This window comes from Epinephelus lanceolatus, chromosome 18, assembly GCF_041903045.1.
Source record: "Epinephelus lanceolatus isolate andai-2023 chromosome 18, ASM4190304v1, whole genome shotgun sequence".
Lineage (NCBI taxonomy): Eukaryota > Metazoa > Chordata > Actinopteri > Perciformes > Serranidae > Epinephelus > Epinephelus lanceolatus.
Window position 1 is genome coordinate 28,695,337 of NC_135751.1, and position 27,180 is coordinate 28,722,516.

The 27,180-nt window shown below is 43.6% G+C and overlaps 1 protein-coding gene across 3 annotated transcripts in view; it reads right to left on the reverse strand.

Annotated features, from left to right (window-relative positions):
• Positions 1–11,580: 11,580 nt before the first annotated feature.
• The window catches only part of LOC117269085 (voltage-dependent T-type calcium channel subunit alpha-1I), a 141,432-nt gene continuing 125,832 nt past the window's right edge, over positions 11,581–27,180 (reverse strand). For 2 of the 3 annotated variants that reach the window (XM_033645943.2, XM_033645940.2), the window contains 4 exons: positions 20,856–20,990; positions 17,451–17,667; positions 16,421–16,656; positions 11,581–14,905 (listed from right to left, as the gene is read on the reverse strand). In XM_033645943.2, coding sequence (XP_033501834.1) covers positions 14,174–14,905; positions 16,421–16,656; positions 17,451–17,667; positions 20,856–20,990 — 1,320 coding nt within the window. In that variant the 3' untranslated portion in view covers positions 11,581–14,173. Of the gene's footprint in view, positions 14,906–16,420; positions 16,657–17,450; positions 17,668–20,855; positions 20,994–27,180 lie in introns of all 3 variants that reach the window. The other variant, XM_078161154.1, reaches the window with a different exon arrangement.

Consider the following 27,180-nt stretch of genomic DNA (forward strand, 5'->3'; position numbering starts at 1 on the left):
CAAAACGTGAAAGTCTCTTAAGCTTGTGTCAAAGACAGACCTTATTTCAGGCATCTAAAAAACAAAACAAAAAAAATCCCAAAAATCCATTAACTCTGAGACGAGGGAAGGTGAGTGGTAAAATGCTAACTCATTTTCAGGTATTAGGACTCATTGCTGGGCAACCCGTGGCTCTTTGGCCCCTCTCCAATGGCTCTCTGTAGCTTTGACCAAAAATTAGGCTACATGGAAATGAATCACTGTTATTTTTGAACATTTTAATTTTCATTTATCATTGATGTAGGCCTAAAGTGATTCTTACATTATCCAATTGTAAAAATGTGTAACCTATAGGCCTCCAACAAATTTAATCTAAACTGTGAGTCATAGCTATGTCTCTAAATTTTGCCGAACATCAAGAACGATGGCTTGTCTTGAGTCTCCTTAGTGAAGCTAGCTGTGGATTCCAAATCCAGAGAGGAAATGTCTTGGAGGAAAATATTAAATTTAATAGTGCATAGACAGATTTGTTTACTTTCGCTGCAACGTACCAAATATTCATAAATACCTTTCAGCAGAGTAGCCACCTAATGGTAAAACATATTGATTAGACCTATGAGTAATGCTGATAAGCTAAATTAGACCTAATAAGGCTGTGCTATCTTTATTATGAGGCACAAATATATTTGTGGCTCCAGACAGATTTAATTAAATTCTTTTGGACCAAAAATGGCTAGTAAACGCTAGTAAAGGTTGCATAACCCTGCTCTAGTGGTTTCCGCTGACAATGTTCTGATCTACAGTGGCAGAACGGCGCCATCGTGGAAGAGTAAAGCCCACCCACTGCTCTCCCCCCTCCACATTCACACCATTAGCCCTGTCAGCACAGCCAGGTGCAGGCAATCCTGGCTCAGATTCTAAATTACAAATATGCTCTGAATGTTGCATTGTTAGAATGACCATAGCGGCTGGATGATGCAGTAAGACAGCGGTCAAAAGGCAATTGTACGGTGCACCATATCATGGGTGTTTATTCACCAAACCAGAAAAAAAAACACGTACAGCGGTACAGGCATGGCAGCATTTACAGATGGGAGACCTGACCAGCATCAAGGAGAGATGGAAACTGGCGCCTTTTATACCCTATCACTGGTGCACTTGATTGGATGCTCCCATTAACAGGTTTTTTTAACAAAATATATTATCTCATGGCTAATCACCACGGACAATATAACGAGCATACAATTACCATAATATTTACCATGACTACTGTACTGCTATTTACCCCCCCAGAATAAACACAAACCCACTACAATAAATATACATATATACACCAGCTACCAAACTCCCCTCTTCCTATCCCATCACTTAGTCTCTCCCGGAACCTTTAAGTTGGTGTTCGTACCCCCGGGGACTCTTTTGGCCGAACACCCTGGAGGAGACACAGGAAGGACAGGTAAGAATCTACGCAAACAACTCAAACACAGGCCACAACTTTAACACACTAATGAACACTTTCACATTGCAATATTAAAGCACATTTATGTTATGTCTGATGAACCAAAACTCAACAGTACTTAATTTTAACTGTTGTCTATCAATTATGAACCTTGTAGGTACACACACAGTATTGTCTACTCTAACTCCCTCCCCTCCTCAGGTGAAGCAGATCATCCACAACCGCACCTGGCAGAAGACAACACCCGTCACCAATCACTACTCATCAATTTCACCATGGTTTGAAATGTTCATCCGCATCACATATTCAATAAAGCTCATGTGCAAATATGCAATGTGCAAACTGCTCTGTGCAAATGCTGCTAATAAAGTGCAACTATCACCATGAAAGTGCCATGTGCCATTATTAAAGTGCCTAATTAAGTTGTTTGTTTAAAAGTGACATTCATACACAGACCCAGTTGGGTAATATTTACAAGGCCAAAGCCATCAGTCACTAGTAACGAAGGGCTCTTCGTTACATGCCTAAAGCTCCTTTAAAGGTCAACATTATCATTAATTTAGAGTTGTCTGTGGCCATCCACCAACCTTAAAGCCAGTATGCACTTTCTTGTAGCTCTGTTTTGGTCTCTACCAACGCCTGGGGTAAATATCTGGCTCTTTAGCTGGTACATGCTCCACAGTGTTCACTGGCTAATCACAAACTGTGTCTGTGTGCTGTTTGGTGCTGTGCAGGCAGTGTACACTGGGTTTGTAGAGGCAAAACAGCTGCCTGTGGTGGCAGAAAATGACAATACGAGAGCCGTGAGAGTGAACCAAAACAGTGAAGTTATGGGCTGGACATCTAGAGATGCTCCGTTAAGCTGAGTTCAGGTGATTACTTTGTCATCACTTCGAGTGGCCTGTTTCAAATTTTTACATTGTTTTTACACCATCATTTGATACTGATATTATATAAAAAACAATTTTAGCCTCTTTAAGCTTTTAGTTTGTTCCTTTTTTGTATTGCAGGTTAAATGGAGGTCAGCAACATTTGTTTATTCCCAATGCTCTCCATCATTCTTACTATTCAGCAGTAAATGTAGTAAGAGGATTCCTTTGAAATACCAAAGGAGTTTTGAAAGCCTTCAGAATTGTTTTTCATGTTAAGGGAAATTGCTGAGTTCTAAATTCAGACGAGGCAGAGATGTGACAGCTTGAACTGGGATTTCAAATCTGTCTGTCGAGAAAAAAAAACAGAGCCCAGCATATGACTGAACTGCCAGAGCTCCCTGCGAAATAAATCTTTCAAAGCACAAACCAGTCGCTCAACATTGTTACTGTATTATTTTTCACTATTATCTTACAAAACAGCGGGCCAGGTGTTGAGAAAACCAGTCAATCATCCCTCGCGATGAAAGCGCAGCGAGGCTGAAACTAGCAGTGTCAGCAGTGCTCCCAATCTCACGGTTTCAGCTGTCACAGCTTCTCTTACTCCGCTAATGGTTTTATGCTGCGGAGGTAAAGCGGAAGAAACAGGCAGGAGAGGGAGAGGGGAAGGGAAGGCAGTTTGTGAGGGGATAAGCTTCAGCCATTAGCACTGATCCTCAGACAAGCACACTCCCCTGCAGACTCACCGTGCAACAAGGGAGTGGATCTCTGCAGTTTGCATGTGGAGGAGAAGATGGAGAGAATAAGTGTGCCTAGGTGGGTGTTTATCCATGTTTACATGTGCAGTTATAACTCTGTACACTGCTCAAAAAAACTTCAGGGACCAGTTAATTGTCACAGTGTAACACCAAGTCAGTTAAACTTCAGGGATATCAATCTGTCCATTTAGGAAGCACAAGTGATCGTGAATCAGTTTCAACTGCTTTGGTGCAAATCAAAGTGACAACAGGTGCAATGGAGAGGCAAAACCAAGACCAAGAATGGTTTTACATGTGGTGACCACAGACAGCTGCTCTCTCTTTATCCTTCTTCTCTAGTTTTGTGTTCTGCCAGTGTCCTTGTCACATGAGGCGGTTCCTGCAGCCCAGTCAGGTTGCACAGGTAGTCCAGCTACTCCAGGATGGCACTAAGAAGGTTTGCTGTGTCTCCCAGCACAGTCTCAAGAGCATGGAGGAGACACCAGGAGGCTGCCTGTTTGACAAAGAGAGCTGGACAGGGCCGTGGAAGGGCATCAACCCAGCAGCAGGACCAGTATCTGCTCCTTTGTGTGAGGAGGAACAGGAGGAGCACTGCCAGAGCTCTACAAAATGACCTCTAGCAGGCTACTGGTGTGCATGTTTCTAACCATACTGTCAGAAACAGACTCCATGAGGGTAGCATGAGGGCCCCACATCCTCTAGTGAGACCTGTGCTCACAGCCCAGCACTGTGCAGCTTGACTGGCATTCACCAGAGAACACCAGATTTGACAGGTCCACCATTGACGCCACGTTCTCTTCACAGATGAGAGCAGGATCACACTGAGCGTGAAAGAGTCTGGAGATGCCATGGTAAACGTTATGCTGCCTGTAACATCATCCAGCATGACCGGATTGGCGGAGGGTAAGTGATGGTCTGGGAAGGTCACACAGACCTCCATGTCATAGCCACAATACCCTGCCTGCTGTTAGGGACTGGGATAAAATCCTCAGAGTGACTGTCAGACCTTACACTGGTGCAGTGGGCCCTGGGTTCTCCCTGGTGCAGGACAATGCCCCGCCTCATGGGGCCTCGTATGGAGTGTGGCGGCACTTCCTGGATGATGAAGGCATTGATGCCATTGACTGGCCCTCTCGTTCCCCTCACCTAGGTTCAATTGAGCAACAATGGGACTTTATGTATCGTGCATATGACATTGCCAAGTACCTCCACAGACTGTGAAGGAGCTCACTGATGCCCTGATCCAGGTCTGGGAGGAGATCCCCCAGGACACCATCCACTAACGCATCAGGAGCATGGCCAGACTTTAAGAGGAGTACATACAGGCATGCAGGGGCCATACACACTACTGAGTCTTATTATGAGTTGCTGTGATAAAACTCATGGAAGTTGGATCAGCCTGTGATTTAATTTTTTTACTTTGATTTTCAGTGTGATTTGGAATCCAGCCCTCAGTGGGTTGAAGATTTTGGTTTCCACTGACGTCATTTTGTTCTTGACAAATTATGGAATATACATCAGTAAAGATATTCACCTTGAATAATTCATTCATCACAATGTGATGTGTCATTTAAGTGTTCCCTTCATTTTTTTAGCAGTGTATTTGGGCCCACAAACACTAATATGCAAAGTATTTGAAAGTCTGTGAAGGCGAGACAGCTTCCCATTCAAGTTAGTGCAGATAGGGAGACCTGTGGATACTGTACCTGCTTAATTCTTCCTCTGAAGTCACAGAAAGTGGAATTTAGGTGGCAGAGAGAGATCAGGCGTCTGTATGTGTGAGTGAATGAGGGGTGAGAATGGATGATAATGAGAAAGAGAAGAAACTGTCGGGGAAAGGGGGGGACAAGCAACAAAGCGACACTCATAAGAGAAAAAAAAATCCTTAGCGGTACTTTAGATTTCAGAGAGTTTAAATATCATCTGGAGATTGACAGCCACTTTCTCTGATCTTATACAGTCAGCTCATTTCAGCAGCACCTCATTCATCCTTTTGTTGTGCCACCTTCACAACCTGCTTTTATCCGGCTCTCTCCCTGGAGCCCGTGATACAATCGAAGGGCCTGGACAACTCCCAGGGCAGTTAGCCTTGACGGCTGACAGGAGCTGGTTTCCATACACCGCCCTGATGAATGTGTGTGTCAAGAAAGACTCAGGTGTGGGCAAAGGCTTTGCTGACAGATGTGATTAAATAAATGTAGAAAAGAGAGAGTGAGGGGAAAGTGTTGCTCTGAGAGGAGTGGTCAAAATGTTGACTTGTTTATTCTGTCAGTAATAATCCCATAAAACTACGTCAGGCAGGTGTGTACAACTCTTTTTTCATTGTTCAACCCTTTAAAGCGCAGCAAAATCTCTTGGCAGCTTTTCTAGTATTTCCCATAATGTTCACAGACCCTTCATTCGGTCCTCTCCGAGCGCATTATATCCAAATGATACCAGCCTGATAGCACCGTTCCATGGTCCATGTTCCCTGCTTCAAGCAGCACTCAGGTCACCTCCAAACACATCAAAGACACTCTGCCGGCTCAAGCGACTTATTAGGTGACAGAGCACTAAAAACAACTCCTAATTTACTCACTTTTTGAATAAAAAGCTTCACACTTCCCTCAGGAAAAAAAAGCAGCACATCTATAAAAACAAGCTGGATGTTGTCAGAAGTTTTTCAGTTCCACCCTCTTGAGCCCAGAGACAAACACATTAATGAGACACATCTGTTTGGACCTTGTTTCTCAGACTTATGTTTGACAAAACTTTGAGTGTAGCATTTCCTTTGACTGCACATTATTTCTCTTGATTTTCCAGCTACCTTTTGACCTGATATCTTTGGCAGACAAAGAGATGGAGATACTTTTCTTCTTTGAAAAGAAAGCTGCCTTTACCCACTTTTATCTAATTCATCCTTTCCTCTGAAAAAATCCCCTTGATCGATGTGTTCGGAGCATTTCTAATATCACGTTTAAAAATGTGTGAGCCTTAAAGGGGACCAGTATGTTTTTCCTTATTTTCTGCCATGTATATATAATGTTACAATATTGGATGTTCATATTAAATGTGGCCATATTTTCAAATAATGAAGTAAACATATATGAAGTAATCATTGTAAGCAAATGCCTGTTCTGTATACTCTGTTCTGAATACAATACTCTAATTTTTCTTTCTAATTGGTTTATAAGATGAAGTCAGACTGGGACTGATTTCTTTAAATGGTCATCTGCTGTAGGCACACTACAGCCCACACTGCTGCATAAGCTACATGCTAACATCAGGGAAACATTAAGGCTAATCTTGGTTGTTGATGTCGTTAACTTCTTCCCAATTTCAGATTCCTGATGGAACATAACATGTTGTGTTTAGAAGCTTTTACTGGTGATTTTTAACAGGAGAAAATGCTGCTACACACACCCAGCTAGCACTGGACGTCAATATGATGTCAGTAAGATGTTGGACTCTCATGTCGGACAGATGTTAAATTTTAGCTGGAATGAAAATCAGGAGGTTTTTTAAGGGCTGCCCCCTAATAGTCGACCAAACGTTAGTCGACCAGAAAGGTCATTAGTTGGCAAGATTTCATTGGTCGCTTAGTCGCAGAAAAAAAAAAAAAGTTTTAAGGAGCTGCACCTTTTCAAAATAAATCAAAACCTGTACGACTGGACCATGTGGGAATTTAATTTGAAAGGACAGATGCAGGAAGTGGCCATGCTCAGCAGTCAGACAGGAGTCATGTTACAAACCAATCACAGCTGACAGATATCTTTCCCTTCTTCTGTAAATATTCAGTCTGATAATTATGGAAAAGTTAAACATCTTAGTCCAGGGCCAGGGCCCAGAACTTTACATCTGTCCCACAGACGATAGGCCTACACACTCAAAATAGCGCCTGGAAGAAGATCAGCTCTGCACTCAGGATGTCAGTGAAGTCTGAGGCTCACTGCACTCTTGAAAGCTGGCACAAAAAAGGCACAAGAGTAGCAACCGACCTATGTCTATGTGATGTTATGTAATGTTAGAATTCCACATTGTATGAATAACATGAATGACGCCATTTTTGTAGCTCAAGATGACGTTAGCATGGGATGTTTGGGTGGCGTTGGATTTTGGTTACTTGACAAAATAACTTAAAAACCAACAACAAATCAACATCATGTGTCATCAGTATTCTTTGTCAAATTCGCGTTGGCATTAGACATTGTCCTGACATTAAATTTTGAGTAACTAACCTAAATCGAACCAGATATCAGCATCTAATGGCGCTGGCGGCCAGCTGGCCAGTCATTCCCTGGCAGCAATTACACTGTCACATGAAGCTACATGCTAACAACAGGTAAACATGTAATCTTGGTTGCAGATGTTGTTAATTTCTCCCTGATTTTAGATTATGTTCCTGTTGGAACATGTTTGGTTTGTTTAGAAGCTTTCATTGGTGATATTCCCCGGCCGTAACAACAGTGCAGAGTCACTGAGATGTGGAAGACCCAGAAAAGCTGACCAATCAGAACAGACTGGGCTTTATTGGGAGGTGGGCTTGAGGGGACAGGCGCAGAGTGTTTCAGAAAGAGGGAGAATACAGGTGTTCCAGCACAGGCAGTATGAGGAAAATAAACTTTTTTGACCATTACAGCATGTAAACATGAAATACAAGTATGAATCTGAAAATTTAGCATAACAGGTCCCCTTTAAACAATGTGAAATCTCCCCCGACAGCTGTAAAACCACCACCTTTGCCATGCAGCACAGAACCACTATAAATGTTCCAGCTCAGACAAAACCTGTGGGACTCCAGGTGAGGTGAAAAAAGTGCCTCATACCCAGGGGGCCTTGATGTCTCAGGGCACTTTGTGTGTCGCCTTGGGAGGAAATCAACCAAATCAGCACACAAGCCCCGAGAGGCTTCTTGGATACTGACCTTTGATGTAGCAAGAGGTCACTTGCTCTCGTCAGGTGATGGACGGCAAATCAGAGTTAATACCCAAACATTTCAGCCGACAGTCCACTTCTTTAAAGACCTTGCAGAAAACTGAAGCAATGACATATCCACTCACACATACTTGTTTGTGCTTGCATCAACACACACACACACACACACACACACACACACACACACACACATACAGAAGCACACTCACAGTCTCAGAGACACAAGCACACTTACCGCTCGCCACACACAACTCCAACCTCCTGCAGTGACATTTGAAGGACAGGGGGCCTGCAGGGAGAGCTGGTTTTGAGAGGTTAGATGAGGTGGAGGGCTGGTTGTTTGGGGGTGTGAGGTAAACAACACCTCGGAGTTCAGCGTGCATGCCTAATGCGCTCTCTCGCACTGGCGGCTCTGCTGGGCAAGGCTGCCGATGACAAGCTGTCTGGAGAAGTCTCCCGCTCCTGCAGCATCTCACTACCTGACTCTCTCACACTGTCTGTTGGCTGTCTACTGTCCAGCTGTCCACGTCAAGTCTGGACACTTTCTGCTCCTGTGTCCCTGTCCTGTCACTGGCTTTCTTTTCCCCACCTTAAGCTGTCCTGACTTAACTCCCATTTTGAATGTTTGAATGTTAATCACTGGATTAAATGGGCGTTATCAGCGGTTGTCAGCCTCACAGATATGGGTTACTAGTGCCCTGCTACACTGACAAGTAGGTTGAGAATATCGTTATCAATCCATTAAGGCTAAAATATACGTGCTGCACGTAACGTGCGCAGTTTTCGTGCACGTTTGGCTGCCACGCGTATTTTGCGGTCGTTTGGCGTGTAGGCCGCACACTTTGCTGCAAGGTAGCGTGACGCTTACGCGAGATGGAATACTGACATGAACACTAGCGGCGCTTGTGCAAAGTATACCTAGAGACTGTGAACGTGAGGTCGGAGGTGGACCGGTGAAAAGGATATAATGGAATGAAAGATGCAGGAGCAAGGTAGACCCAGAAGATGGCGGTAATGCAACGTAACGGATGCCAACCGCCGTAAAACTCCAAAGAAGAAGAATTCCCTGTGCTTTTCCTCATCGATTGCTCGCATGGGTAAAACAAGGGAAACAAACTCCCCATGTGATTGGTTAAGGAGACGACGCCTTTTCCTCTGCCGAGATCTTAACAGCAATAAAATTATGATCTCTTCATCGAGAGTGTCCATGTTTGTGTTTATCCGGAAATACACTGTCACCGCCTTCTTCTCTTTTCACGACCTCTGTGTCTGAGTGCTGCGGTCTGCCCTAGCGGAGACCACCAGTATCAGGCGTTTTGGCTGCACCGATGAACGTCTGTGCTGCAGCAAGTATACACACAGGTGCAGCACACCGTGTACGCGTACGTTTGGCCACGCAGCAAGTATACTTCTCGCTTTACATGCCCATTGTTATCAGGAGTGGTTTCATCAGGTTTCACTTTCAGTTTTGTCAGGTTTAGGCACCAATACTACACGGTTAGGGTTAGAAAAAACATCATCACATATCACGATACATACGCCAACCTGCGTCCAATATACATCATTCGTCACATGCATTATGCAGTTAAAATAACTCAATGTTGAATTTTGGTTTTGCACAGGACACAAACCCTTGTCTCTTGGGTGAAAGTCCTGCGTTTGATTGGCCCATCCATCACACTGACAGTCTTACCATGCAGACATCTGTGCTGTTTGCAGTAACATTACATCACCTGACTTCCTCCATTGCCACACAACAATAAACTAAGGCCATTAAATGGGCTGATAACGACCTCTGAACCTACGAGTCGGTGTAGCAGACCGTACTAACCCATTTCTATTACCCTTTTCTATTGTCACTCTTGGCTGTGCTGAGTAAAGCCATGCTACGCCGATTTGTGTTTCCATTGTCTGTTTAGATGCACCATGCCATGTCAAGCTGCACCGGAGCTGGTCTAAAAGGCAGGCCTTCCGCCCTCAAATGGGTAGTGGTGACATTTTGCCGATTGCAGCCAGCCCCCAACTACCCCTGCTTCACTGCTTCACAGTGCTGCTTCACAATAAAAGTTCATACATAACAAAATAACGGGGTACTTTTATTGTGAAGAATCTATAGGAAATGAAACGTGTCATTACTGAATTAGCAGAACTTTGTTAGCGGCTTTTCTCCAATAAAGGCAAGTCTAACAATACAGCAGGGAGGAAAGTGAACGAAGAAACAGCCACAGTGAGATGTTGATGAAGAGCTGCAGACAACAGGCTCTTACTGCACCTCTGCAACCAGCTCACCTCTAACAGGTAAATTTCTTTTACTTTCCCTGCTGTGTAAAAACACATGCAGCAAAAATAACAGGGGACTCCGCTTTTTAACGTCATCATTCAAGACAAACCATTATCAGTTTAAGACACACCTTCAAGAGGGTAGCCCTGTTGTGATGGAAATGCAAATCCCTGCTGTGCCTGGCTGATGGCCCAAACGAAGCCAAGCCAAGCCAAGCCAGCCTATGACTGTTATAAAGGGGTATACAAGGCTGATAAACACTAATAACGCCCATTTAATCTGTTGATAACATTTGAACCAGGTGGACTCAACCTCTTTTCCCGTATCTTACATCAGATATGTATTAATTTAAATGTAAATAACAGGTATAAAGATGAAGACTGAGCAGCAGCTTTCACTTACCCATTTTTCACTATTTGATGAATGATGTGTCGGCAGAAAAAAAGTTTTTTGTGGCTCCAGCTGATTCTCTTTTAGTGGTTTCATAGCAGCAGTCAAAAAACACTGGGGCATTCCCTTGAACTTTGTACAATTTTATGAAATGCATACTAATGATATAATCATGGTCACTGGCAGCAATGCACACATGCAGATCAAAATACAAAGATATGTACAAATGTGAATTGTACACTCTTAAGGTGTGTTCAGACTGAAGGCGAAGCAAATTCTGGAGGCGACGTGATTGCATACAAAGTCAATGTAGAGTAGGACAAATGTTTGCTCAAGGCAGTGTGAATTGAAGCAGAATCGCGTCCGCACATGTTGAAAATTTAGCAAACAAAAACGTGTGCTTATCCCGAGCTGTTGTTCTCCACTTCATGAACACACTGAGACAAGAGGGAGAACAAAAAGAAAAATAACAGAAAGAACTTCAGATCCTGGTAAATCAGTCTGATTCAGAGCTGTAGCACACACATACTGTACAAAGGCACACTCTGCTCACACACACAGTTGGTGCATTGTTAGGTAGTTACAGCTAACATCTGGACCGTGGGTGCTTTAGCTGTTTGTGGCGAATAAACACTCCAGCAGTCGAATTTGTGCGAATAAAGCAAGGTGAAAATTTGCTCCGAGTTCAGTCTGAGCACACCTTTACAGCTATCTTTAAAATTTTACCAGTGGTTTTTACCCCCCGACCTGAGTTCAATAACCTCATTTGTTCATGTCATCCAATTGCAGCCCGTCTCTCTACTGATTGGTCTCCGAGAGGGCAGAGGTGCTATCTGATTGGTTGTAAGTTCAGACAAGTAGAAGCAAAAACAGACAGTAATGAATACTGTTGTGTTCTGAGGAGATAAAAATCACATTGACATCATTTACTCAGGGCATACACATAGAACATTTATTGCTGCGTAGTCAGGCTTTAACCTTTGATGCCACGTTCATTGACACAAGGATTCGTCTCAGAAAGATAGGAGGATATATCTCTGAAGCTAAAACAGCCCTTGTTTACTTCGTGTTTTCCCTCTTCAACCTTTAATCTCCGGTATCCTCGCTGACAAACAGGACACTTCAGGAAAAGGCAATCACTTCACCTGAAGTCATAAACACACATTCACGCACACACTCACACACACACAACTGTCTTTACTATCACTCATTAATACCCAACACCATGTGATAAAACATAGTCATCAAAGTGATTTTGCATGATAAAAAAGGTCAGACCCCTCTGATTTTCTCACATCACCTCATTCTTTTTGAGAAATTAAAAAAAGTAAGGTAATGATCAAAACACTAGGGATACAACAGTCTACCTCTAGAAATCAGGCTTTAAGATGAGCATCTCCTTTTCGGATGGAGTTAATTATTAATCAAGTGGCAGGAGCTAAAATAAGCTTGCATTGAAAAGATGCAAAGTTTTGTTCATTGTTACAGTGTCAGCTTTTTGATATCAAACTATGAACTGTGTGTGAGAAGGTTGCTACAACATACTGTGTGTGCGAAAAGATGGGGAAGAGAAAGATGAGTGCATCAGGGTGTTGTTTCAAGAAAAAAAGCATACTGTATTGCAATCCCAGAACCATGCTTAAGGAACACTAATGTGTCCATAGTCGATATGTTGTGGTGTAACTCTCAAATTAAAGCTTTCGTAGAGATGGTTTACGCTATTCATGTTTTTTTTTTTCTTTTCTTTTTTTAGCATAGGAGGCTAAAAGCAAACAAAGTTCCCTGTGTGCAGCCAGGAATGTCTGTGAGCTAGAACAATCCTCATGTGCTGAGTGAATATGGCTGTTCCCATCTCTGGTTGTCCTCTGGGACTCCAACATTTGGGAAAAAAAAAAAAAAAAGAATCCACGTCGAGGAACCAATGTTCCCAAAGAGAAATGTGCTGGAGGGAACAATCACTTCAGCGCACAAAGTTTTGTTTGAAATTTTTTGCTTCGTTGTTTTATACACCGTCCACACCTTAAAAAATGTTATAAAACTGGAAGCCACTGGCAGACAAAAAGTCCTAGACAACAAGTCAAAGAGATCGTATGGGTTAAATGAAATAGGGACAAAGAAACGGCAACACTTGGACGTGCCTATCCTCTTTTCTACAAAAATAGTGGAATAGAAATCACATGGTTATCACCCAACATTGACATCTTGATACACTTCTGTATATAGATAAAAAATCTTGGTTAAATGCAATTCCATCATGCAGTCAAGGTCCTTCGCAACTCTTGTGGGTTTGTCCGTTTATCACAAATCCTAAAGCATGGTGAGAGGAAGTGGTTTAAAAAGGAGTGTGCTTGAAGTCTCACTTTATTAAGTAGCTGTGAACCTTTTTTTTTGGTGCACACAAGGCTGCCCCATGCACGCATCATTGGTTCTTCTGATGGGGTTTGTAAAAGCTCCATCCAACCTAGCTCTCTTTCATACTCTTCAAATTTGAGTGAGAGATGCTGGAGATAGAAAGAAAAACAATTTCACGAATCACTCCATGCACGGTTATACCTCCGCAATCTGTCAATTTCTTTCCATTTTCCGCTGCCACTCAAGACTGAGCTGACAGAGGCACAGAGCTTTGATCAGTCAATACCTATCTCCTGTTGTCAAAGATACAGAGGTATGGTGAGGTGATGAGAATGATTTAATTCATGCCTTGGATACCTGAGGCAGTGCTCTAACACACACGCCACCAGCACACACTCTTGAACTCTCCTCCACCTTGCATTTTTTAGTCTGAACTCAGCAGAGGGTCCTGTGCCAGAGTGAGTAGGACCTGTTGTTTCCGTCTGCCAGAACAGATGGACATTAGATCCGCTCTCTGCTTTTCCAGCCAAACAAATGACCTGCCTTCTCCTTTCCCAGCCCTCCTTCCGCCTTAATAATATTCCGAGCCTCCTCCCACTTTACTTGCTGCACTGCCTCTGAGACATAAACGAATCAAACAGTCTCTGTTGGCATGGATATGCTATTTCAGGTACTTCTATTTTTGCATTTTCAACCTCAGTGAACCCAAGCCGACATGGGGAAAAAGAAACTACAGTAGAGCAACAACAAGACTCTTTAATGGTCTTTGAGTTTAAGCTCTTTTGTCTCTCCTCCTATTGACTCCCTGATATGAATGGGTCTCCTGGTCTTCCAGTGTGAGCAGAACCTTCCATGTCTTCCTCTACAGGTACAGCCCCTAAGAGGGTTTGAGGATCTGTCTTCAGCCCTCAGGCCTCAACTCTGCAGGCCACTTCCCCACCAGCAGGCTGTAACCATGACCACTCACCTAGGTAGCACAAAATAGGACATGGGCTTGTCACAAATGTATAGAAAGGGGTTGAGGGGGCAAGATGAGGGTTTGGTTCTGGAATACGGGACATCATGTGTCATCAAGCCTCTCTCTCACTGATGGTAGCAGAGAGAGTGAGAGGGACAGCTATGGGTTTAGATCCAAGGAATGGAGAGACAAAGAAAGAGGGAACAGTAGGTTTCATCTGTTTTTCCGACAAGGCCCTACTGTTGTTTGGCTTGAGCTCTTCCCTTTCAACCCTTGCTCGCCATCTCCTATTTCCCCTCTTCCTTCTCCTCTTCTTGTATCAACTAATACCCCCGTCCAAGGGTTGGCCAAGAAGCCTTGGGGGTCCATAAGCTCCAAGCCCAGAATCTCCCTGCGGCCCTCCCTGCCCCGTGATGACAGCATCATCCCCCCTTGGTCCAGGCTGCCTGTGCTGTTGCACTTCTTCACTGCTGCTCCCGGGTACACCAGGGCGCTGGGCGATAGCAGTGATGTCAGCGACAAGCTGCTCAGTGTCTCTGACAAGTGTTCACTGTTGCCCGCTTGGCTGGAGCCACAACCACCAATTGACGATCCGATACCTATGCCCAGATCCTCGTCGGAAGGGTCAATTGAATCGTCGCGGGTGTAGCCCGGGCTGGTGCTACCTCGGCCACTGCTCTGGCTCCGCTGGTGGCCCCTGGTGGCCTGGAGGGTGAGGGCTGATGAGGGGCTCGGCCTCGGTCTCAGGGTCTGGACTGGGGAGGAAATGGCATTGCCGTCTTCGGGCAGCGGAATCGGGCAAACCAAAGGTAAGGGAGCTGTTGGCAAAGGCAATTCCAAGTTCTGTGGCGGAGAGATGCTGAAGCTCAGTCCTTCTTCCAGGGTGGTCTGGAGGCTGCCCTCAGAGCTGCCTGTAGCTAGGGATGAATCACTGTGGGACGGGTACTGAAGACAGAAAGAAGGGAGAAAGAGGTTGTGGAGAAAGAAAGTAGAGCACATGAACCCAACTCTTTTTTTCACTGAGAATGCACATTATGTAATACCTATTATTTTGACTGCGCAGACCACACTTGCTTTATTGCCTCTTAAATGCTGATTACAAACCAGTTTTCATAATGACAATTTCATATATCATCTGCTGTCACTGACCAAACAGGCCATTTCTCATCTGGCTAAGCACTAAATGAAGCCTATTTTTTATGTCACTGTTAACATCAATATAATGACTTTATTAACCCTTTACCTCCACCTGCCTCTAACTGTCTTTAAAGCAACACTTCACCCACAAAATGACCATTTGTATATCAATTAGTCATGCCATGTTACCTTGAAATCATGAGGAAAAGGGAAAAAAGTAGTAGTAGTAGTAGTTTAGTAGTTTCACTTTCAGTTCAGTTTTAAAGAGTAAGGTTGTAATAAAAATGCATGTGTTTAAGACTGAGCGTATGACTGGATAAATGGGCTTGGGATTACACTACACGAGTTGTGTGAGAGTTTGTAAAGGGATGTTTTTCTGTTGTTACACATGGCCCCCAATTAATCAATATGGCCACCATTGTTTGTAAAGGCATGCGAGGAAGACAAAGTTTCTATACAAATTCAAGTTAATACAGCATGACTAACCTACTTACAAAAGGCCATTTTGTGGGTGTAGTATTCCTTTGACTTTCAATATCATCTAACTCAGGGGTGTCAATCATACAGGCCACAGCTGCAACCAACCCAACAGAGGATCTCATCCAGCCCTTCTTGTAACTGCCCAACAGATATAACTGTATATAATTATTTAAGCTACACATATCCTGATTGTCACAGGAGAAGGGTCTCAAGAAATGTAACAGCCACCTCACTAATGGTTGAAACTGTAAGCCAGCACAAAAATGACATTTACCAACATAAGCCACCATGTTCTGAACAGACACATTATAAACACTGTGACTTTGTATTCACTCGAAGTAACATCTGCATTCTGGAGCATATAGGCCTGACAGAGAACTTTAAACTACTAAATAAACACTGCATCAGCACGATTTTTGGGTTGCTGGAAATAAAAATGAAAAAGATTATTTCTGATGCTAACAACATACAGACACAAAACTCAAGTAGTGTTACTGTATCAGTATGTAGAGATATTCCAAAGTAAAAGTCCTACATTTCTACCTTGAAATGCAAGTTAAAGTGCCATTAAAAAAAAAAAAAGTTGCTCCAGTATTCCTGACAATAACTGAAATGTTTGTGTTCAGGACATTGCACATGACACCCATCCTGAAAATCAAACATCTTTAGCATCTTTACTACATGAAAGTATATATTATATGTGTCTAGTTATTATATGATGGTTTCACAGGTCTGGCCCACTTATCATCAGATTGGGCTGTTATGTGGCCCCTGAACTAAAATGACTTTGACACCCTTGACCTAACCTGTTTCACTGTCTTACCCTCCCCCACTTCCCCCTACCTGTGTACAGAGCATCTTGCTGTGGGCTCCCGGGGAGCGTAGTGAAGCCCATGATGCTGGGGAGGTCAGCCTAAGGCCCCTCGACAATCGTAGGCTCCTACTGCGGGGAGGTGCTGGGATGGCTGCTCCTGCAGGGTGGAAGAACTCTGCAGGCAGATGGAAAGGAGAAGACATGCCGCTGGCTCCTCCTCCTCCTTCTTGGTTTCTTTCCTTGTTGCTGCTGCTGGAAACGCCACCTTGAGGAGGGAATACACTCTTTCCATTTCTATCCTGGTGTCAATATGTATTGTGTCCACCTTTCTTGTGAAAATCCCTTACATGATAGATAATATATGTATTTATCAAGCTACAGCGGAGGAGAATATTTACTTATATTTTATATTTACAGGCAATAGGAATTTCATAGATACTAAGCCAGCATGCCATGTGTGGCATTTGCAGGTGGGTGTCATGAGTGAATCCCCACCCAGGTCTACAGAGATACTGGCCCTTTGTTGCTTTGCAGGGCGTGTGGGTAAAAGCAGTAAATGTTTCAGTTAAGGTGGCAGATTTTAGATACATGTTGGTGTTTTAGTGTGCAGTGTGGGTGTGATTGGTTTAAAAATTGAGATCAGCTGAATTAAAAAAAAAAAAAAAAAAAAAAAAAGGAAAATTATGGTAATATGGCGCACCAGCTGCAGATCTGCACAGATGTGATGCAAATCATTTCCGGCAATTTATTGCAGAGGTTCAAGTGCCCCTTGTAAGCTCTCTTCCTCATTGTTAAGAGGTACATTTCTCTGAGCTTTATAATCTCTCCATAAATCCTCTTTTTTGTGAATAGAATTTACGACATGTTTTCTCTGATATTTATCTCAGTAAGTTGTTGTTATTTCTTGTCCTTATTGTACTTTTATGTGCTGTTTATTTTACCCAACACTTTATTTGGCATGATGTTGTTTGCTGGCACAAATACATAATTGAATCTATTCATACTTAATACATTCCTTTGAAAATCAGCCTGGCAGTACAGCGATCTGGTTCTACTCACCCGGGCTACAGTGAGGTGTGCACACATGTGCCTGGTATGTTTGCATCTCCATCTCCTGTAGTGCAGTCTCCACCTCGATGCCAGAGCTGAGGGCTCTGCAGGGCTGGCCCAACCCCTGCACCTGGCTCTGCACCACGGTCTGAGTCTGCCGGCCTCCCGCGTGACTCCCTCCGCCTCCAGCCTCCTCAGAGCTGCGGGAATCACTGCTGCACCTTCCCTGGAAGAGAACAGATGATCTGACGTTGAAAAGAAAGTCCCCTCTAATAAATCTCCAGGACAGTGTGCTTATATTTCCCAACTTTATTTAAAAAAACAGATAAATTACCAATGTAGGGATAGGTTCAAAATAAAAACAAAGATAAATTATGTGCTGAAAAGCTTATAATCATTAACAGAGCTTAAAATTTAAGCCCTTATTTCTTCTGTAAAGGGATAATTTAAGTTTAGGATTAGCACTGAGTGCAGAAACAAGCAGCCCCTCTGGCATCCTGTAGATATCAAACATGGCCTCTGATTCACATCATCCCTCGGGCTTTTCATTTAAGTGCCAGTGAAGGGGTGAGGACTGATTATGAGCCGAAATAGCCCGTCATTGTTATGTTAATGTTATATATTGTACAATAAATGTTTGATTATAAATTTGTCAGTGTGTGTGATGGCTGCAACAGCTGGAAGCGGGAGGCGGGAGGTAGATTAAGGCGGGAGTTCAGCTTTGTAAGCTCTTACCTCGTACGTTTTAATTACCATCATGTAGGGACTGCGGAATAATTTGTGTGTGTGTGTGTGTGTGTGTGTGTGTGCTTTTGTTCTTCCCGCTAGTGTATTGTATCTGAATCATTCAGCCCTTGCCCCTGAACAGCCCCCTTTCAAACAGGCAGCCTCCCACACCCATACAAACCTCAACAACCATGGCACACATGCCTGATGCCACACACACTTCTTTTTTTTTTTTACCCAAACAATGTTTGACAAATAAAATCCCTAACCTTAGATCCTTTCTCACCTATTGTATTCCACTCCTTCTCTTTCTTTTCCCCTCTCTCCTCCCCTTCTCTAATGAGCAGTGGTTCACAGCCATGCTTGGCGATTGCAGGCTTATCTGGCTATCCAGAACCAAGGAGCATTACCCCATTACAGTGGAGTATATCTAGGAAGGAACGGATGATAAGGGATGGAGATAGAGGGGCTTGAGGGGGGAGGTGCACAGAAGGTGTGCAATTACCAGAGGGGCAACAGTGAGAAAGGAGAGGCATGAAAGATAAAGTTGAAAGGGGGAGAGTGGGGTGCAGGAGAGGGAGGCGTGAGAGCCACCCAGGAAAGCAACGAGGGAGAGCCGAGTTTTATTCATGAGAGGAGACTGTGGGTTCTTCAAAGACAAGATAGTTACCGCTGATACACAGAGAGAAAGAGATAAAGGGGCCTTTGGAACCTAAGGTTTATATCTGTAATTCACAAGAGAGCCTACAGCATCGCCATGAAAAGGATTTTATAATGGTCATTTGTTTTGTGCTTCCTGGAATGAAAATAAAAAATCATCAGTGAGCCTGTGCCATTGTTTGTGCTGATTCTCTTGGGGGAGCAGGACAAAGTGCCGGTACACTGTACATGTCAAGTACAAAGGAGTGGGCTACTACAAGTTAACTGCTCTGAATTATTGGTGCAGTTGGTTTTATAGTGGTCACTGCATCTTTCTCTTTGTTGAAAGTTTTTTTTTTTAACAAACAAAGTTATACAACATGAAGCTGGAGCTGCTTTGGCTTCAATATTCAGTGCAAAGATGGGAAACAGGTTTACAGTCCAACCAGGCTGCTCTGGCACTGACATTAAAGCAGGGGCTCACTCCCTGGCTCTATAGCCCTGTTTCCACCAAACACTTTCAGTATGGTACCTTTGGAACCAACAGTAACCCTTCAGACATGGTACCCAGACCCTAGCGTTTCCACCGCAAACAGTACTCTTTCATGTGGGCGGGGTTGTTGTCACACTGCTCCGTCCAGCACTCAATGTATTTCCTCCTTTATCTGTGACACAGATGGAAGTCAGCGCCTCGTTTATCGTCCACAGAACGCCAACATTTTCAGAACAAAATAAAACAGGCTGCAGTGAGAGTCTCTCTCCATGGGATATTTAAAAATAGCGGGTTGTGCATTTAGTCCTTCTCAGGCAAGCTCAGGGGTTTAGTGTTGCTGGAGCCCACAGGCATGAAGCTCCATGACGCTTTTTTTAAGTGAGGATTGGGATATATGCAGTTCGCATAACCTGGTCGAAATTAATATGAACTTTCGACAATCCACTCATTACTAAAAGTGCATGTCATCAGGGCCGTCACAACCGGACAGGCAAACTAGGCAATTGCCTAGGGCCCCGAACTGGAAGGGGACCCCCAGAGACGGCTGACATTGGTCCATATCAATGACAATATGATGGAACCCCTATAGACACTGCAACGACGACAACACGTTGGAATCCCCCCTAATGGGGCCCCCTACTAGCTGCTGCTTGTGAACTGCAGTTGGCCTTGTGAATTAAGTTATTTTTTCTCTTACTCCAACTGCTGCGTTAACCAATCAATGGACTGCAGTGTTCACAGCTCCACATTTTAGTACCAGATCTGTGTGCTCGGTACCCCAACAGAGGGGGGACCAAACATGGAGATGGTACAGGTACCATCCACAACTTTTGACACTGGAAACAAAAAAAAAAGTGCACCAAACTGAACTGAACCGTAATGCTCAGTGGAAACGGGGCTATTGTCACACACTCACTATTCACTATATGCTAGTCATTACTGGCATGGGCGTATTATGAGACAATGGGCCCCTGGGCAAGAAGGCCTCACCACCTCTACTACATAGGAGCAAAACAAACAGACTTTATTGTTGTTTACCCTCTTTTTGTTGTTGTTTCGTGTCTCTTTGTAGATGTCATGAGTCTCTTTATGTCTCTTTGCAGCTGTTTTGCATCTCTTAGTTGACGCTTTGTGTCTTTTTGTAGTTGTTTTGTTTCTCTTTGTAGTTGTCTGATGTCCCTTTGTGGTCATTTTGAGTTTCTCTCTGGTCATGTCTTTACGAGTGACATTTTGCAGGTGAAGGCCAGAGGGGGCCTCTGACATTTTGGGCCCCCTGGGTCTGTGCTGGTTGGCCCGTTTAGTAAACCATCCATGATTACTGGGATGATCATCATTTTATCAGGATTTTAATCCGAGCAACATAAAGAACAATTACTGGGTGAAGCAATACAAGAACATATATGTAAACTGCACATTATAACCACTGATCAAAGTACTGCACACTTGTATTTCATATTTTTCAAGCCTTTAAAGAGATATATTTTTTATTTTTAGTGTGAGAAGAGATGATCCTTATCTAACCTCCCCACCTCACCTCTTCCCCACCTCATACCCACCTTGCCTTCTCGCGCTAGCAGCTGGTAGGCGGTATGTTCATCCAGGCTGAGGTCATCTGGCAGGGCAGGGGATGAGGACTTGTCTGACAGTTGCTCTGACTTCAGCGATGCCTGCTCAATCTCTGCCATCCTGATCTGCTGCAAAAATGTACCTCTGTTATTTATGTCTTAAAACAGGAAATAGAAACAGCAAATGTTTCAGACTTCCTAGATTGAATTAAAGGGTAATGTCCATATTTCTCAACCTGGACTCTACTTTCCTATGTTTTTTGTGTCTAAAGTGACAAATGGAGACAGCAGATTTTTTAATTGGTCCAGTACTGAGCAGCCTGCAGTGGCGAAAAGGGCTGCAATATATGGGCAATTGTGCACCATCAATTTACGTCCACTGAATGTGCTTGTTTTTGCTACTGACAGATTCAGACTGTTATTCTAAGTGTTCATCAACACTATGGAAAGGACCCTACAGCAACAGACCTTTATGTTAGAGTAAGATCCTTTTTGTTTAACCAGAAACAGCCATGAAATCTCTATCCCTAAACCCACCAGATTCCATTTAAATAAACAGTAATTTTATCTTTGTAAAACACGTCATTCAAAGTCGACAGAAACAAACTAAAACTCACGAAAACATCTTGGCTCATCTTTCCATTCTTCCAACAATCACCAACTCTGGTTTGGTTGCCATAAACCCTTCATACACCCAGTTAGATGTGAAAACATGCCGGCTCTATACACACTTAAATTACTGTTTATTTCAATGGAGTCCGGTGGGTTTTCCGATGGCGATTTCGAGGCTGCTTCTGGTTTCAAAAAGGTTCTCACTCTAACTAAAGGTCTATCTTTGTATGGATCCTTTCCATGATGCTGTCAGACACTTAGAACAATAATTTGAGCCTGTCAGTGCCAAAAACAAACACTTTTAGTGAATGTACACTGACGCTGCACAAATGCCCCAAGTGTTTATATTGCAGCCTGTTTCGCTGCAGCCAGCTGAAGCATTCCTGCCCAATACTGGACCAATTTAAAAAACTGCTGTCTCCATTTGTCACTTAGACACAAAAACATGGGAAAATAGGGTCCAGATTGAAAAATACAGAAGTTACCCTTTAATTGCGCATGGTCTCACCAGAGCTAAAAATAATGCATGATTTATTCTAGGGTTCACAACAACCATGACTGACCTCAGTACCTTTCATCTTTGTGCACACAAATATTACATTTATAAACGACGAACAACAATGCTTTGAAGATGTCTCCCATGATTCCTTTGCTTATACAGTGTCTCCTATAGGCCCATATGAGCTACACAGACAAGATCGGTAAAACCTCCGCCAAGTTTCGATATGCTTCACCAGATGCTGACAATTCAAAGTGGCCATAATGCCGTGGCACCTGTCTGTAAAGAGAGCAGGGTGAGAGATTTCAAGAAGTAATAACAGTGCTTTGTTATCATTCATTGAACAATATATGTGAAGAGGGAGGCTGAATGAGAGGCAGGCAGTGCGTATAAAACAGATGTTTGCATGATTCCGGGTGTGCATCTGCAGTATCTGCATGTATTTCTCCATCAGGTGTGGTGGTGTAGCTGCACCAGAACCTCATAATTCTGCCCCTATAGCCAACTGAGTATGTTTCCAAACACAATTGTACATTAAAACCTTGCCGCAGTGTGTACTGATGTCTAATAGTCCTTGTCGTACCCGTTCAGCAATCCTGAAGACACAACATTACCAAACACAAAATAATTGTGAAGTGACAACAATTGCTCCAACTGTTACTACCTCTCTCTCGCTCTCATTTGTTCCAACACTGGTTCCAGCTACGTTTGTTTCATCGGGACTGCAGGTAACTCAGCCCATATGGCTACTGAACTGGATTGAAATGATTGCAGCATGAGCCTCCTGTGAGCTCAAGCTTCTCGGGTGACACTCTTCTCTACCCTTCTCCCTCGCAGCACTTTTGTTTGTGCACAATATCAAAACATACTGCAAACAGTGAGCTGGAGTGGAATTTCAGGGTTCTGGGGGTGCTACGATGCACTCAAGCAGTGTTTCTTTAAAGAGACGGAGCAATAAATAGCCAGAGAGAAGCATTAAAAAGGGTACTTAAAAAAAGCCCAGTGAAATCCAATGAAGTGAGGCCTGTTAGCGATATATTAAGACGTACCCGGAGGTGAGAAAGACAAAGAGGTTCGTAGAGAAAGATTCATGGTTGATATGCAGCAGTAAACTACCATTGCCCGAGGAGGGAGAGAAGGGGAGAAAGAAAGAGAAGGAGAGGGGGGTGGGATGAGGCAAGGCAAGGCAAGGAAGCAAGGCAGAAGCACAGTAATGCAACTCATTAATTTAAAGCACCACTTTGCAGTTTTTCAATTTTATCTCTGTAGATCAACCCTAACTATGGCAACTATGTGACAATACCATATCTGCTGATTTGCTCTGTGTCTCAGAGTCGGGGTTTAAATAGCTTCAAAAGGTCCCTGCTAGTCCTCTGATGGTACATTTACCGGCAGGTAATGGAAACTACGGCCTTTCTCTTCCTGTATTCTTGGCTGTGCCTCCAGGGACAATGAAAAAGACACAATGGGTACAGGAGGAGCTGCTACACAGTTGCTTCCATGTGTAGCTGCTGAGTTATTGAAAGCTTCACCAGCAAGATAGAAGCGAGAACCAATTCAAAGTGTCCGCTGCAGAGAGCGAAGAGGTAAAGCACTTGTGTTTTTTTTAGCACCGCTGAGAGGAAATGAAAAGAGAAGATTGTGTGACTGAGCAGCAAAATAAGCATGACTAATATGTCATGGCCACATGACTCATGCTAGTGGGACTTGGTAAGCATATGCAATAATTTATGCTAAACATAGCAAACAGGTGCACCAGCAGCCAGATGATTATTTCCCACAACACACATTTGCACAAGCAGACAAACCTCCTGCTCCTTCTCCATGTCGACCACAGGCATCATTTTTCACATTACCACCCCATAGTCACCAAAATCAGAAATGTTGAAATTCACACACACACACACAGATGATTTAAAGGAGCAGTGTGTAGGATTTAGTGGCATCTAGTGGTGAGGATAGCACATTGCAACCAGCTGAACTTTTACCATGTGTCAAACGTTAACTCCCTGTTAGGGTTCCTTCAGTGTTCATTGTTCAGGAGGTTTTAACTGGGAGCCGAATTATCCGCAGAGGGTTACATCTGTAACAGGAAACCGATGGAATTGGGAGCCGGTGATGTTTTTATTCCCACAGCTGGGGAAATCACAAGTTCGCACCATTTTGGTATTCCTCTGTTTACCTACAGCAGCTGACGAGAGTGTGTCGTGAGCCTGAGCCGGTGTTCGCGCTGTAGTAGTAGATATATATAAGGCTAGTACATCTTCTTCCTCACTAATAATAGCCTACTGGTTCTCTGTTGGAAACAGCCGATGAAGTTTGCGTTAGCCGTTGCTATCCTGCGCACCTGCACGGCGTGGTGATGAACTGTCAAATTGATGGCAAGGTCTGACGTAATGTGGGGATGTTTTAAAATGATTGAAATAGTCTAACAAAACACATGCATACTTTTTTGTAGCTTAAAAGCTTTTGGTTACGTGTCCCCTGTACATCTTCAGAACTACTTTTTCTCCGGTAAGCTACGGGCCATTTCTCAGAGCAGGAGGCTCGTTGACAGTAGTGACACTGTCACATCAGAGCTACAGATGGTCAGCGTTTCACACAACTTCATGTCCAAAAACCTGAACTATCACTTTAATATGCACATTCAGCACATCCAATGCATCAAAACATTGTTTTCTAGTTGGAGCCGCGCCTCGTTTTCAAACTGTATGGTTTGACTAAAAGCAAGTGAACTCTAGGCCTGAAAGCACCCTTAAAACAAATGGACCTGGATTTCAGCTGGTGAAAACAATGAATAAATTTCATGTTTCAATCAGTTTCATGTTAAAAATCATTTTTCTTTTTCAACACTGTTCTGCTTGTCGCACGAGGGGCTGCTAACGGTGGCTAACGTGAAAAACACGAATGGCCCTATCTTGTGCCAGTGTTTGGTTTGTCCATTCTGGGCTACTGTAGAAACATGGTGGTGCAACATGTTGGACTTCAGGGACGAGGACCTGCTCCCACACACATTCTTATTTTTGGGTGATAATACATTAAAGAAAACATACTTATGATATTATATTACATGTCTGCCAATAAATCCCCTAAATCCCACACACTGGACCTTTAAGTAATTGGGTAAGTATTTCAATGCTTGTGTCATAGTTGCATCAACATAATCATTTATTTTCCATCAAATTATACAACATCCACTCAGCACAAAAAACAGTAGAAATATGTCTAACTTCTGCCCTCGATCCACTTTGAATTTGTTGAAATATGCCAATGTACTACCTCGCATAAGAGTCCACACATCATGCAATATCATCATTTTTGTGCCTGACAAATGCCTTTTAGGACCAGCTGATGTCTACAGATATGATTCAGCCTTCCACCTGATCAGGTAGATTTCAGATGCACTTTCAAACTAGCTTCCAAAACTCTGATGCCGCCTTTTCAAGATGGCACCCTTCCAAAAATAGTGTCAGAGAAATGATGCTGTAGGCCGGCCATGTACGCTTGAGAAGCGCCTGTTTATGCTCGCAACTGAATAAATGGCAAAGGCCTTCACTGCTCCACTGAACTGCTCCCTGCAGGCTCCGTAGTCATTCTCTCTCAAGTCCTTATTAGGCGGTTACTTGATGACTATTTCCACTGTCACACACACTGCACCCAGGTGTCCCGCTGTGCCTTCCTGTCCCCTTAAATGCAATATCATTGTACATAACTCACAGCGGTGAAAGACTCATCCGTCTGAAAATGGTGCACACCCACACCGGCTCTGTCACACACAAACAAACAATATGCGAGTGTGATGGCTGAAGAACATGGGAAATAAAAGGAGAACAGCACAGGATCAGATACAGTACATCACAGAGAGACAGCGGGGTAGCCAGAGGAATGGAGGGGCTGATGGAAAGAGGAAGCATGTAAAAGAGGGAGGGAAGATTGATGGTTTGACAGCGTCTGCAGACAGGCAGAAAGCAGGACTGACAGGTGAGGAGGTGTAGAGCCCAGTTATTGCTTCTTCTGAGCTGACCCGCTGCACTTTGTCATTGTGATGGACAACACTGGCACAGGACAGTATGTTTGTGAGTTTGCTTTATGCAATATCTCCTGCGTACAAAATACCCAAAAATACGTGCGAGCATGCATGCATATCGGGAATAGCTGCATGTGTGTATGCATGCAATGGGCCTCATTAATCCACATCTCTGAACATACTGTATGGAAAGCTGATACCATCTTGTGTGATAGTGTGTTAATTAGGAGGATATAATACCCTGTAATACTGTAACACAACAGCACATACAATAGTTGACAGGCTTTATACAGCATGAACTTTCCATTGAATCTGTGTGATGAATGAAGCCCAGTGTGAGTCTGTGTGTCCATGATAACACGTGCAAATGCATGTTCCTGTTTGTGTCCCTGGTGCAAATCTGCATGCACGTAATCTGCTCCCAAACATCATGGTTATGTATGTGTGTGCATGAATATGTGTGTTATGTATATGCGTGTGTGTGTGTGTGTGTGGGGGGGGGGGTGGGGTGGGGGGTTGTTCAGGACCACTGAGTTTTACTGTTCACTGGTTTTGCAAAGTTTGGTTTTGGCAAGTTTTGGAACACAGCTGATGCAAGCAGAAATATGTTTTTTCAGACCACACACTGGACATTGAAACACCAAGTGTGTGCATGTATGCTATATGCTGGCATATACGGTTATGTGTATATTTTTTATACATGTGCTTGCATCTAGTGTGAATTTATGTCAAAATGTCCCTCAAGTTTATTTTCATCCAGCACCAGGGGCCATTTTTACCAACCATCTCAGGCCAAGAAATCACTCCCCATGTACCCAAATTTCTCAGAATGATCCGTATTTGGGGGCGCCGGTGGCTTAGTGGTAGAGCAGGTGCCCCATGTACAAGGCTGTTGCCACAGCGGCCCGGGTTCGACTCCAGCCTGTGGCCCTTTGCTGCATGTCACTCCCTCTCTCTCTCTCTCTCTCTCTCTCCCCCCTTCACGCTTGTCTGTCAATTAAAGGCTAAAAAGCCCCCCCCCCCCCAAAAAAAAGATCCGTATTTGTTCCTACTTTTAGGCAAAGGAGTAAAAGTATTTCAAAAATTAATTTTATTCTGTCTCCACCAGGATTGAGAGACGCTGCAGAGCTGCCCTAACCTGTTAACAAAGTGTCCAGCTAAAATTGCCACAGTGCACT